Consider the following 15,017-nt stretch of genomic DNA (forward strand, 5'->3'; position numbering starts at 1 on the left):
GGACAGAGTAACGGAAACCAACAAGTTGAACAGGAGAGAGAAAAAATAATAAAATAAATGAAGGTAGCTCAGTGACACCATCAAGTGTAATATTCACATTATAGGGATCCCAGAGGGAGAAGAGAGTAAAGATTAGGGCAGAAAATTTATTTGAAGAAAGAATAGCTGAAAACTTCTGTAATCTAGGAAACAAATCCAGAGGTACAGAGAGCTCCCCCAAAGTCAGCCCAAGGAGGTCCACACCAAGACACGTAGAAACTAAAATGGCAAAAAAGAGAATTTTAAGAGCAAGAGAAAAGAGTGACTATATCATGCCACTCCCTTCTGGCCTGCAAAGTGTTACAAGAAAACAACAGCAACAAACCTTCAGCCAAGACTACTCTATCCAGCATGGCTATCTTTCAGAACAGAAGGACAGATAAAAGAGTTTCCCAGACAAAAGTTAAATGAATTCATCACCATTAAACCAGCCCTATAAGAAATGTTAAAGGGGATTCTGAGTAGGAAGCAAAGACCATAAGCAGGAGTAAGAAAAGTAGGAAACACAAAAGTAGTAAAATTAAGTGTGTATATTAAAAAGAAAAAGTCAAGAGATTGACAACAACAACAAAAGTGGATATTAAGTATTATACTATAGGCCTGAAATTGGGGAGGGGGGGGAGTAAAGATTTAGTGCTTCTAGAACGTGTTCAAACTTAAGTGACCCTCAATATAGACTGTTATATGCATAAAATGTTATACATAAGCCTAATCAAATAAATTAGTAATGGATATGCAAAAAATAAAAGAAATCCAGGTGTATCACTAAAGAAAGCTAGCAAAATGATAGAAGAGTACAAGAAAAGAAAGGAACAGAGAAGAACTACAAAAACAACTATAAAACAAAATGGCAGGAAGTATATATCAATAATTACTTTGAATGTAAATGGACTAAATGCTCCGATCAAAAGACACAGGGTGACAGAATGGATAAAAAAACAACACCCATTGATCTGCTGCCTACAGGAGACTCATTTCAGACCTAAAGATGCATGCAGATTCATAGGGAAGGGCGGGAAAAGCATTTATCATGAAAATGGAAGTGAAAAGAAAGCCATGGTAGCAATATTTATGTCAGAAAAAAAGACTTCGAAACAAGGAGTGTAACAAGAGACCAAGAAGGATACTACATGATCATAAAGGGAACAATCCAACAAGAAGATGTAACAGTTGTCAATAGTTATGCATCTAACTGGGAGCACTCAAATATGTGAAACACCTAGTAACAGAGGAAGTAATTGATAGCAATACAATGATAATAAGGATTTAAACACCCCACTTACATCGGTGGGTAGACCATCCCAACAGCAAGTCAGTAAGTAATCAGTGGCTTTGAGTGACACATGGACCGGATGGATCTAACTGATAGATTTACAACATACTATCCTAAACCAGTGGAATATGCATTCTCCAAGTGCAGATGGAACATTCTCCAGGATAGCTCACATGTTAGGCCAGAAAATAAGCCTCAGCAAGTTCACAAAGATTCTAATCATATTCATCTTTTCCAACCAGAACACTATGAAACTAGAAATCAAGCACAAGAAAACAAAATCTGGAAAGAACACAAATACATGGAGGTCAAATAACATGCTACTAAACAATAAACAGGTTAACAACAACAAAAAAAGTAAAAATATACATGGAGACCATTGAAAATGAAAATGGTTGGGGTACCTGGGTGGCTTGGTTGGTTAAGCATCCGACTTTGGCTCAGGTCATGATCTCACAGTCCATGAGTTCAAGCCCTGTTGTCAGGCTCTGTGCTGACAGCTCAGAGCCTGGAGCCTGCTTCGGATTCTGTCTCTCTCTCTTTTTCTCTGTCCCTCGCCCGCTCGTGCTCTGTCTCTCTCTCTGTCTCTCTCAAAAATAAACAAACATTTAAAAAAAAAAAAGAAAATGGTGGCCCAAAATCTTTGGGATGCATACAAAAGCTGTTCTAAGAGGGAAATTTATAGCTATATTGGCCTAACTCAAGAAGAAGAATCTCAAACAATCTAACCTTATAGCTAAAGGGGCAAGAAAAAGCAGAATTAAACCCCAAATTGGTAGAAGGAAATAAAAAAAATTAGATCAGAAATTAACAAAATAGAAACTAAAAACATAGAGCAGATTATCAATGAAACCCAGGAGATGGTTCTTTGAAAAGAATAAAATTGATAAACCTTTAGCCAGACACATGGAAACAACAAATCAGACTCAAAATCAAAAATGAAAGGGAGAAATAACAGACTATAGAAATACAAAGTATTATAAGAGAGTATTATGAAAAACCATATGCCATGCTGAACAACCTAGAAGAAATAAATTCCTAGAAACATACAACCTCCCAGAACTGAATTGGAAAGAAATTGAAAATTTGAACAAAGTGATTACCGGCAAGGAAATTGAATCCCAAAACACAAAAGTCCAGACCCAAATGTTGAATTCTACCAAACATTTAAAGAAAAGTTAACACCTATTCTTCTCAAACTATTCCAAAAAAATAGAAGAGGAAGAAGAGCTTCCAAATTCATTCTATGAGGCCAGCATTACCCTGATAAAAAAACAGATAAACATGCTAGAAAAGAGGAGAACTACAAGCCAATATCCTGATGAACATAGATGCAAAAATCATCAATAAAATATTAGCAGACTGAATCCAACAATACATTAAAATCATTCACCACGATCAAGTGGGATTTATTCCCAGGATGCAAGAGTGGTTTGTATTTGCAAATCAGTAGGATAGATCACATTAAGGGAAAGGATAAAAACCATATGATCATTTCAATAGATGCAGAAAAACCATTTGACAAAGTACAACATCCACTCACGATAAAAACCCTCAACAACATAGGTTTAGAGGGACCATACCTCAGCATAATAAAGGCCATATATGAAAAATCCACAACATCACACCCAATGATGCAAAACAGCTTTTCCTATAGGATCAGAAATAAGACAAGGATGTCCACTCTTGCCACTTTTATTTAACACAGTACTGGAAGTTCTAACCACAGAAATCAGACAAGAAGTACAAGGCATTCATATCAGTGAGGAAGAAATAGAACTTCCACTATATGTAGAGGACATAATACCCTATATAGAAAACCCTAAGACTCCCAAGAAAAAACTACTAGAACTGATAAATGAATTCAGTGAGGTCACAGGTTGCAAAAATCAATGTACAGAAATCAGTTGCATTTCTAGACATTAATGATGAAGTAGAAATTAATGCCATTTATAATTGCACCAAAAAGAAAAAAAAAAAAAAGAAAAAAGAAAAAAACAAACACCTTGGAATGAACTTAACCAAAGAGGTGAAAGACCTGAACTCTGAAAACCATAAGCCACTGATGAAAGAAATTGAGGACACAAACAAATAGAAAGATACTACATGCTCAGGGATTGGGGGAACAAATATTATTTAAAGGTCCATACTACTCAAAGCAATTTATAGATTCAGTGCAATCCTTATCAAAATACCAACAGCAGTTTTCACAGAACTAGAACGAATAATCCTAAAATTTGTATGGAACCACAAAATACCCCTAATAGCCAAAGCAATCCTAAGAGGAAACTAGAGATATCACAATCCCAGATTAAGATATACTGCAAAGCCATAACAATTAAAACCTGTAAGGTACTGGCACAAAAACAGATACAAAGATCAATAGAGGAGAGAGCCCAGAAAGAAACCCACAATTATATGGTCCGTTAATCTACAACAAAGGCAAGAATATGCAATGGGAAAAAGTCTCTTCAAAAAATGATGCTAGGAAAACTGGACAGCTAAAATAATGCTAATAATGAAATAATGCAAAAATAATGAAGCTGAACCACTGTCTTACGCCATACACAAAAATAAACTCTAAATTAAAGGCCTAAATGTAAGACCTGAAACCATAAAAATCCTAGAAGAGAGCATAGGTAGTAACTTTTATGACATTGGCTATTGCAACATTTTTCTAGATAGGTCTCCTGAGGCAAGGGAGACGAAAGCAAAAATAAACTCTTGGCGACTTTATATCAAAATTAAAAGCTTCTGCCTAGCAAAGGAACAATCAACAAGATGAAAAGACAACCTACTGAATGGGGGAAGGTATGTGCAAATGACGTATCTAAAAAGGCGTAGTATCCAAAATATATAGAGAAGTTTTACAACTTAAAACCAAAACCACAAATAATCCAGTTAAAAACTGGGCGGAAGACATGAACAGACATTTCTCCAAAGAAGACAGATGGCCAGCAGACACGTTGAAAAGGTGTTCAATGTCACTAATCAGAGACATGCAAATCAAAACCACAGTGAGTTATTACCTTATATGTGTCAGAATGGCTAGAATCCAACATACAAGAAGCAACGAGTATTTGTGATGATTTAGAAAAAAAGGAACAATCATACACTGTTGGTGGGAGTGCAAACTGGTGCAGCTTTTGTGGATAACACAGTGGAGGTTCCTTAAAAAATTAAAAATAGAATTGCTATATGATCGAGTAATTCCACTACTGGGTTTTTTACCCAAAGAATATGAAAACATTGTTTCAAATACATATGTGCACTCCTGTGTTTCTTGAAAGTATTTCCAAGAGCCCAAATATGAAAGCAACCTCAGTATCCATTGTGTCCACTGATCATTGCGTCCACTGATAAATGAATGGATAAAGAGGTAGTGTGTACACACACACACACACACACACACAGAGGAATATTAACCATAAAAAAGAATGAAATCTTGCCATGTGCAATAACATGCATGGATCTAAAGGGTAAAATGCTAAGTGAAATAAATCAGAGAATGACAAATACCATACACTTCCACTCCTGTGTGGAATTTAAGAAACAGAATGAACAAAGAAAAATAGACAAAACCCCCAGACTCTTAAATCTAGAATATAAACTGGTGGTTTGGGTAGAACTAAACTGGTGGGATTGGGAGGGGGAATGGATGAAACAGATGATAAGCACCGAGTAATGTATAGGATTGTTGCATCACTATATCGTATGCCTAAAACTAATAGGACACTGTACATTAATTATACTGGGGTTAAAAAAATAGCAATGGAAAAAGTAACTGTCCAGTGGAGAAGTGAGATAACAACTTGACTGGAATATCACCAGTGAAGAACAGAAGGGCCAGACACAGTGTCACACATACATAATACTGTGACTGGGAACATATATGCTAGACTTTGTCATGAGGGAACACCAGACAAACCCAATATGAGGATCATTCTGTTAAAAACAGGGGAGGTGCATTTATTATTAAAAATACCAGTGTCATGAAAGACAAAGAGAAGCTGAATAACTATTATAGATGAAGGGGGAATAAAGGGATATGATAAATGCAATAAGGGATCCTGGGTTTCATCCTGTACTGGAGGGAAAATGTGCCACAATGAACATCGGGTCAAGTGATAACCTTGGAATATGGGTGGTAGCTTAGATGAAAGCATTTGTTTTCAGGTTTGGAATTCTAATTAAGGCAGCTGTGAACCTTTGTGTACATATCTTTGTATAGATACTTATTTATCTTGGCTAAATACCTATGAGTGGAATGCCTGGGACATATAGTAGCTATATGTTTTAACTTTTTAAGAAATTTACTGAATGAATGTTGAAGTTTTTGAACTCTTAATTTTTCCCATTTTAAGGAAATACACAATGATGTATTTCATGTTTTTAGGGGGAAAGGGACATAATGTATGAGGTTTACTCCCAAATACTTTAGAAAAGAGAAAATCTGTCTATATATACACACACCGTACACACATAATGCACATGTATACACACATGCATACATGTATATATACACAGATGAATATCTGTCTACAAAGATTGAGAGAGAACGATAAAGCAAATGGGGTAGAGCTAACAACTGGCTAATTTAGGTAAAGGATATATAAAAGAGTTCTTTCCACTGTACTACCCTTGGAATTCTTCTGTAATCTTGGAAGTTTTTCCAAATAAAATGTTAAAAAATAAAAGCCATAATAGGTTTGAGTGGAATATTATCTGGATTCCAAAAAATCGGATAGCAGCTAACAAAATGAAGCATAAAAATCATATGATCATCTCAATAGATGTGTGAAAAGCACTTGACAAGATTCAACATCCATTTAGGACAAAAACTCTCAACAAAAGTGGTGTGTTCCCACTAAATCAAACATAATAAAGTCCATATGTGAAAAACTGATAGCCAAGATCATCCTCAGTGATGAAAAACAGAACTTTTCCCCTATGATTGGAAAAAAGATGGGGTGTCTGGGTGGCTCAGTCAGCTAAGCATTTGACTCTTGATCTCAGGTCATGAGTTCAAACTCTGCATTGGGTTCCACACTGGGCGTGGAGTCTACTCAAAAAAAAAATGAGGTCTTCTCTCACCACTATATTCAACATAGTACTAGAAGTCCTAGCCTTGGTAGTCTAACAAGAAATAAGAGGCATTCATACTGGTAAAGAAGAAGTTTAACTGTCACTATTTGTAGATGACATGATACTATACTTGAAAATCTTAAAGATCCCACCAAAAAACTACTAGAGGTAATAAATGAATTCACTAAAGTTGCAAGATTCAAAATTTATGCCCAGAAATCGGTAGTGTTTCTATACACTAACAACAAAGTCACAGAAATTAAGAACATAGCGTTTACAATTGTACCAAAAAAAACACCTACGAATAAACTTAACCAAAGAGGTGAAAAAAGACAACCTACTTAATGGGAGAAGATATTTGGAAATGATATCGAATAACGGGTTAATATCCAAAATATATAAAGAACTCCTACAACGCAACACCAAAAAAAAAAAAAAAAAAAAAAAAAAATCCAGTTAAAAAATGGGCAGAGGAGGAGTGCCTGGGTGGCTCAGTCGGTTAAGCATCCGACTTCAGCTCGGGTCATGATCTCACAGCTTGTGTGTCCTAGCCCTGTGTTGGGCTCTGTGCTGACAGCTCGGAGCCTGGAGCCTGCTTCGGATTCTGTCTCCAGCTCTCTCTGTCCCTCCCTTACTTGCTCTCTCTCTCTCTCTCTCTCAAATATAAATAAAAACATTAAAAAATTAAAAAAAATAAAAAATGGGCAGAGGACCTGAATAGATATTTCTCCAAAGACGACCTACAGGTGGCCAACAGACACATGAAAAGATGCTCAATATCAATAATTTTGAAGGCACTTCAAATAAAAACCACAATGAGATATCATTGCACAACTGTCAGAATGGCTAAAATCAAACAAGAAACAAGTGTTGACAAAGATGTAGAGAAAAAGGAACCGTTTTGCCCTGCTGGTGCAAATGCAAACTGGTGCAGCCACTGTGGAAAACAGTATGGAGGTTCCTCACAAAGTTAAAAGTAGTAATACCATATGATCTGATAATTCTATTATTGGGTATTTATGCGGGAAAAAGGAAAACACTAATTTGAAAAGATATATGCACCCCTATGTTTATTACAGTATTATTTACAAAAGCCCAGACATGGAAGCAACCCAAGTGTCCATCGATAGGTAAATGGATAAACATGTGGTGTATATATCTACAGTGGAATATTACTCAGCCATAAAAAAGATCTATCTTGCAATTTGGACAACATGGGTGGACCTAGAGGGTATTAAGTGAAATAAGGTATTCGTCTTTCTCAGGCTGACTTATGATTCCACTAATAAGCATAACGCAAAAAAATAAAAAGTAGAATCAGAACTATAAATACAGAGAACTGATGGTTGCCAGAGAGGAGGGGAGTGGGGCGCTGGGCAAAATGTGTGAAGGGTAGGGGAGATACAGACCTCCAGTTATGGAATGAGTCAGTCATGGGAATGAAAAACAGAGCATGAGGAATACAGTAAATGTAACAGCAATGTAATTAATGGGACAGATGGTAGCTATACTTGGGGTGAGCATAACGTGATGTATAAACTTGTCAAATCACTAAGTTGTACACCTGAAACTTTGGTAGTATTGTGTGTCCAGTATATGCAAAGTCAGTATTATGCTGTTAAAGTCTATATGCAGCACTGTGTTCATATAAATTTGATAGCACGTAATCTAAAGTGTTGCTGTACTATTTTTCTTCATTTCTGTGAATTGCCTGAAATGGTAACGGATTGTGAATAAAGTTCCTTTCCTGGATTAATAGCCAATCCATTTGGATAGAATTAGATATCTGTCTGTTTTATCCACATTTACAGTTTTTAGCAAAATAAAGTATATGAGGGTTGTCAGACTCCGTTTATGATTCTTCAGCTTTAAAATGATATTGTGAGTAGGGAAAGGGTTGAGGTAATAAGAAACCCAGATGAGATGTTAAATCCCAGTTATTTTAACCAAAGAAATTACAAGTTGTGGACTGAATTGGTATTTTTATAATATGCAGGAGAAAGAGAAATACATTTCTTCTTAGGTCAAGAAGTAGATACAAATTTGCCCTAGAGGTCTTTGAAGTTTTGTTTGTTTTTTGTTGGTGTTTTGTTTTTTTTAAACACAAACTTTTACCAGCCAAAGGCCACAGTTTCCTTAGAGAGCTATAAGAATAAATTCTCTATAACCAAATGGCGTCTTACTAGGTATCTGCATATTTACTTACCTTTCTCCGCAGAGTTATTCGCTGATTTCCAAGGATGGATTTCAAACTGGGTGCCCAGAATGTTTACCTTGTGTGCCCAAAACAGGATAGTTTTAAGGATAACATTTTCTGGCCACTCAGAAACTGTCAGTATTGTCGGAGACCTTGACCTGCAGACACATATAAACATGATCAGCAAACTTGTCAACTCTTAGCACCACATTTTAAGGCAATTTTTTCATACATTAAGTTGGTTTTCTTCGCTTTCAGCTTTAGGTTTATTGGCTGGGGTATTTGTGTAAGATGCACGAGTGTGGATTGAAGCGATGTCCTTCTTTCCACTTTGTGCATCTCCACTTGGGTTTCTTAAGACCCCACCTGTCCCCCAAAAGAAGAAAAGTGAAATCCTAGAACACTAGTGTTCTAGATGTTAATACTTCTTTGTAAGAATTTATGATTAATAACGTAGAGAAGTCCTTGATATCCTATCTCCCCCTTGGAGATACGCGATGCTCATCAGGCTTGAGAAACATTGGAATTTACTTAGCTAATTAAAAAATTTTAATCCAAAACTGATCACGGAACATCTTTTTTCGGGGAACACTGATTAATACCACGAGAGAACCTAGGATTTGGTGGTGTGTGACCCAGAAAGCTCTAGTTTAGAACAAATAGTGGAAGGACTTTACAAGGCGTTTGTAAACGGTACAAGTTCTTAAAACATGGGAAAACTAGCCCTTCTTAATATTAGCCTTTGTCTCACCTTTGAAAGGTTACTTCTAGATTTTATTTTCCTATGAAATCTTTTTCTTCACCCTCATGGCAGCTATAGCTACAGGCATTTCTCTGACCAGCTCCTGGATATTCTCACTGCCCTTTTAAAGCTATCTTGTTGACACAGGACAAAGAAATATAGGTGCCAAAAGGTATATACATAAGTAGACGTAAAAAGACAACTTATGTGGCCTTACTCGGGGGAAACAGATGCGTGGTTGTGCACCGTAATTGAAAGGTTTCCTGGAACGTCTAACAAAATCCATTTGCCCACCTGCCAGCCACGCACCTGACATGGACCTCTTTGTATCTCAAAAATTCTGTTTGGGGGCCATTAAAATGTAAAAAGTACTAAGCGTTAGAAAGGGGCGGAGGTTTATAATGTATCCTCCAAACCAGGAAGGTACATTAATACCGAAACATGAGGCAAAGCTGTTCTATACCGTTCGCAGTGTTTTCTTCAGGGTAACTTACCGACAGGCAGTCGGGTGGGCCAACAGACAGAAGATCCAGGCGGTAATATGCTCCTAATCTCCGCCCCTATTCCCAGCCTTTATCTGGACCTTCCCCCAGCTCTTATGGAGTGAGGGGAGTGGAGGGGAGGTCATGGGTAGTTATCTTAAGTGGCACCATCTGTGCACCCGATAGCCGCCAGTTATCCAAAGTGGTGCCACCTGTGCAAGATGGCGTCCCACAGATGAAGTCAATGTTGTTAGCACTCCCACATTCCACCTCTGGCATCTTTTTAGCCCGTGCCATCTTTGCCCGCCATTCTTTCACAATGGCCTTAGAGCCAGATGTCAGGAAGGGACTTGTACCCCCCTGCCACAGCAGCAGTATAAATAGCAACGTGAGTTGAACCAGTACCACCCCTGGTTTTTCACCATTCCTCATTCTTTTTTTTTTTTAATGTGTATTTAAGAGAGAGAGAGTGCACATGCAAGGGGGGCGGGAGGGGGCAGAGAGAGACAGAAAGAGAGACTCCTAAGCAGGCTCTATGCTGTCAGCGCAGAGCCTGACTCAGGGCTCCATCCCATGAACCGTGAGATCATGGCCTGAGCCAAAGTCAAGAGTCGGATGCTTAACCCACTGGGGCACCCAGGCGCCCTGAACCATTCCTCATTCTTGAGGGGTAGGGGTAACGACCCCTCTAGCTGCTTCCTGCTGGAAAAGGGTGTAGAGCAGGATTTCACAAATTAAGTTGCCATTGCATCCCACTGCAGATATTCCCTAGAGCTCAGCTGAGCTCCCATCCTTTGTAACCACTGTTTTGGAAGTCTTGTATATAGTCTTAGCATCTCACTCTACATTTTATAACAAGGTCAGTTAGGTCCATTCAGTTAAACAGTGGTCTCTTTTCAGGAGGTGGTCCTGCCAATGTGATTTCAAGGTCAGGTTTGTAGGGTGCAAGAAGTCAGGTAGTAAGTGAGCCATATATGCATGGAAGCCAGAAGAATTCAGGATCTAGCCCCTGGTTTTATAGGTAAACAATAAACATTCAACCAGAAATAGAATCTAACACCCATAAAAGTGTGTTACTGAAATGTTTTTTTCTAAAATCACCCTCATTTCTATCAAAGGTAGTCAAATTAGGACTAAGTTGGGGCGCCTGGGTGGCGCAGTCGGTTAAGCGTCCGACTTCAGCCAGGTCACGATCTCACGGTCCGGGAGTTTGAGCCCTGCGTCAGGCTCTGAGCTGATGGCTCAGAGCCTGGAGCCTGTTTCCGATTCTGTGTTTCCCTCTCTCTCTGCCCCTCCCCCATTCATGCTCTGTCTCTCTCTGTCCCAAAAATAAATAAACGTTGAAAAAAAAAATTAAAAAAAAAAAAATTAGGACTAAGTTGTTTGTAAAACAAGTCCACTTTTAACAAACTTGGCCTAAATGTTTACATGCGTGCAACAAGAATGGTGATGGGCCATTTGGGTGAAGTCTGCTTTTCTGGAACTTCTCATAGGGAATTTCAGTTTGAGCCTTTTACAGCCTTTGGAGGCCAGAAGCCAAGTCAAATACTTGCCATCAGACCCACCTGCAATACCTTTAATTTGAATTAATTCCTCTCTTCTTGAGGTCCCCAAGTGACCTTCCTGACTTGCACGGTAGGGCTCTCAGGAACCTGTAAGCAAGGTAGCAGGCCATTTTTTCCCAAGGAATTTCCTTGGCTCTGTAAAGTCAACCTTAGTTCCTTAGGGCTGTTTGGCCATATTTGAGTCTATACGTGTCTCTTTCAAATGTGACATTCCAGTCAAAGCCTTGGTAATCAAGGTTTCCAGTGGCGTCCTGTTATAAGAACATATTGTTATTGAACTTACGCAAATAACTGTAATTGATTTTCCATTTTATTGTAACCACAAGCCCCAGCCAAACCCTTCTGGATGTGAAATTACATCCAATTCACCACTAACACCTGGCATTAATACCCCCGGGGCCTAGTTATTTCACTACCATTTTTGCCTTTATTTCTCCCCCCCCCCCTGCAAATTTTGAGACATTTCCATAGATAAATGTGCATTTTGCCAGTGAATATTAGAGCTAGCACAGTCTGATGGTTAGTGAAAGACAAATAGTTAATAATGGGGCCTCCAGTTGTCCACTGTTGCATGCACTAGAGGCAAACGCTGGCCTAAGCCTTAGTTTCTAGGAATAGTCTGTGTCCACCCCGAACTTTTTCCACTAGCAGAGGGGCACTGGGCAACACACCCAGCTTTTTTAGCCTGCCTTCAAGCAAGTAAACTGCTTTCCATCAGGCGATGCCTTCTGGAGGCTCAGCAAGACCAACTTGGGTTGTTTGTCTATATTTTCTCTCGGGGTCCCAGATAATATTCGGTATTGCTACCATTGTTTACAAATCTTGATAGGCCCCCTTTCTGCCATTTTCTCATCAGTGGGATCGTTTTTCCCTCTTTTTTAATCTATTTCCCTCCTAAGGGATTCTCTGAATTTCACTTACGTCTGCCACCATAGTAGCTACTGTAGCAATGGGGCCACCGGGGCAAGAACAACCTCTAAAGTCCCATACCATGCTCCTGGGGCTGAGATACGGTCATTCATACAAGAGGAAAGTCATTCTTCATTTGGGCCACCAAAATGCTGGGTGTAAATAGCACACTTCATCCCTAGTTCTTTCACAGAGGTCCGCTGCAACAGAAGGGAGGGAACAGCCTCCTTGTTAGGCCAGGTTTTCTTAATGCTAGCATTTATCCAATCAGTCAGATTAGCCAAGTGCCTGCAGTTCTCGACCACGCCTGCCGTATATAATCTTTCATCACCAGGCAGGTTCAGCAGTGGCCGAGGCCACGTTTTCATCTCGCATCCATTCAGCATAATACCATCTCCTCCACAGTCCTAAGACCCAAGCTGCCACCCCTTCTTGGCCCTTTTGCTTCACCACCATTTCAGACTCGTGTCGGTTAGGGCGTTTCTGTACTCACACGCTGGTCTGAAACGCTCACAAGACCTGGCCGAATCTCCTGGCTAGCAAGCTTGGGATTTCCCCCAAGGGACCACAGGCTTTCCCCGAGTGGACTGTGGGCTTCTCCTGGCATCACCCCCTTTACCCCTCCCTGGCTTGTTTCATTTTCAGTCTCCTGTCCGCTACGCCAAGTGTTAGAAGCTGGAGGAGGGTCAGTAACGTATCCTTCAGACTGAGAAGGCACTTTAATGCTGAAAAAGGAAGCAAGCCACTCCAAGCTGTTTACGGTTTTATTCAGGGAAACTTACTGATGGTCAGTCTTACCAGCCAGGACGGTAACATGCAGCTATTCTCTGCCACTCTCCAGGTTTTATGGAGCTAGGGGCCTGGGGGTGCCCTCACAGGGTAGCTATCTAAAGTGGCACCACCTGGGCAGAGGCTCTCTGCTATTATCTAAAGTGGCGCATTCAGTGCGCCAGAGGCGAGGACGAGATGGAGGGCCAAGATGGAGTCAGTGTTGTCAGCGCTCCTACGCCAAGTACATCTGAAGAGATGTGACAGTTCACGCTCACTGGGAAACAGGACTGGTAGACGTGAGCTAAACAGTACACTGGCCACCTCAACTTCGTTAACCTGCCACCCTACCCACCCAATGGAGGCAGCCATGTTCTGGCAGGGACTTATTAAAACCGGGGAGTAAGCCCCTTGTTTTTTAGTTTCTCTTCTGTTTCCAGGGATCTACAGTGTCCATTTTTTTCTTCTTCTCTTTAAGTGAATTTCTTCCGTAAATCACTTGAATTTCATCTCTAAGCGATTTCCGTACAGTAGTATATAACGTGACCGGTGGGATGTGAGAATCGTCAACTTTTTACTGTGGAAACCCATTTGAGTTAAGTAATTATTGCTTATGTTCTCTTTGGAATCTTAGCATCTCCAGGCTCCAGCACTTGCTTAGCTGTTACGACTCCAGCGAACCGCTGTTTCTGGGAGAGCGTTATGGCTACGGCCTGGGCACTGGAGGCTACAGCTACGTCACGGGAGGAGGAGGGTAACTATGAACAGAGCTTTCTGCAAATACTCTCAGCACTCACTTCTGTTTCTGTGATCCAGGGCTGGGCGTGTGGCAGCAGGACCAATCCTGATACATAAGTGCTCTGTAAATGGTAGCTGTGACTGCAATAGGAAAGTAAACATGAAATTTTCTAAATACGAAAACGGTTCACCACAAAGAATATTTTACCCCTTGGAGAAATATAAATGGATGTCGAGGGACTTGGTAGAAATTTCCCTAGAGGAATGATTGCCTCTAGGTAGACAATTAGCTTTGCTTGTTTTAATGAGAAAGAAATTTGGATATAGATTTTATTCCAGAAAACAAGTCACCAGACTTTTAAATTATCTATTGCTAATAAATCACATTTAGGAAAAGAGTAGTATAGAATATCACTTAAGCAGTTAAGTGATCTTTGTGTCGGATTTATAGATTTTTAAATGACAGTGAAAAGTTAACGTTTTTCATGTTTATTTATTTTTTGAGAGAGAGAATGAGAGAGAGCAAGCCGGGGAGGGACAGGGACAGGGAGAGAGAAATCCCAAGGCACTGACGTGGGGCTCGAATTCACAAACTGTGACGTCATGACCTGAGCCGAAACCAAGAGTCGGATGCTCAACTGACAGCCACCCAGGTGCCCCCAACGTCAGTGTTTTTAAATGAAGCATCTGCCAATGCCGGATCTCTTATAGGGGATGATTCTGATTTGATTTATATGGCTACGTCACACCAGGCTATCTACTGGGCCTGGGCAGGAGTACTGATCTGTGTTGGGCAGTGGCATGCTTCCGCCTGAGGTCATTAGCAACAGGAGATGGGGGTCCAGGTAGGCCTTGGAAAAGACGCCAAAGGGTAAAGGCCAACGACTATGGACTTCTTAATTTAAAAAAAAAAAAAAAAAAAAAGGCTCAAGCTATTTGCAGCTTTATAGTAATGCATTTAGTTTTCTGGGTGAGGTGGTGAAGCCAGTGAAGGATCAGGGTATGGTATCCCTTGAGTCAGAACTTTCTGCCTTTGAACGGGGTCTTATTATTTGCATATGGGTTTCTATATTTTGTGGCACATGTGGGCTAACATACTTTTAACACAGAAGTGATGGCCAAGAACACTATTTGGTTTCCTTCTTTGCCTGTTGGATTTCACTGTTATCTCTGAGACTGGCCCTTGAAGCCTGAAATGGCACTTGACCTCACCTAGCCA

At 39.9% G+C, this 15,017-nt stretch overlaps 1 protein-coding gene across 3 annotated transcripts in view; it reads left to right on the forward strand.

The window, feature by feature from the left end:
• B3GLCT (beta 3-glucosyltransferase) overlaps nucleotides 1–15,017 on the forward strand; it is a 121,464-nt gene that overhangs the window by 85,957 nt on the left and 20,490 nt on the right. For all 3 annotated transcript variants that reach the window (XM_045471313.1, XM_045471467.1, XM_045471393.1), the window contains one exon: nucleotides 13,695–13,814. In XM_045471313.1, coding sequence (XP_045327269.1) covers nucleotides 13,695–13,814 — 120 coding nt within the window. The remainder of the gene's footprint in view (nucleotides 1–13,694; nucleotides 13,815–15,017) is intronic.

This window comes from Leopardus geoffroyi, chromosome A1 (genome assembly GCF_018350155.1).
Source record: "Leopardus geoffroyi isolate Oge1 chromosome A1, O.geoffroyi_Oge1_pat1.0, whole genome shotgun sequence".
Classification (NCBI taxonomy): Eukaryota; Metazoa; Chordata; class Mammalia; order Carnivora; family Felidae; genus Leopardus; species Leopardus geoffroyi.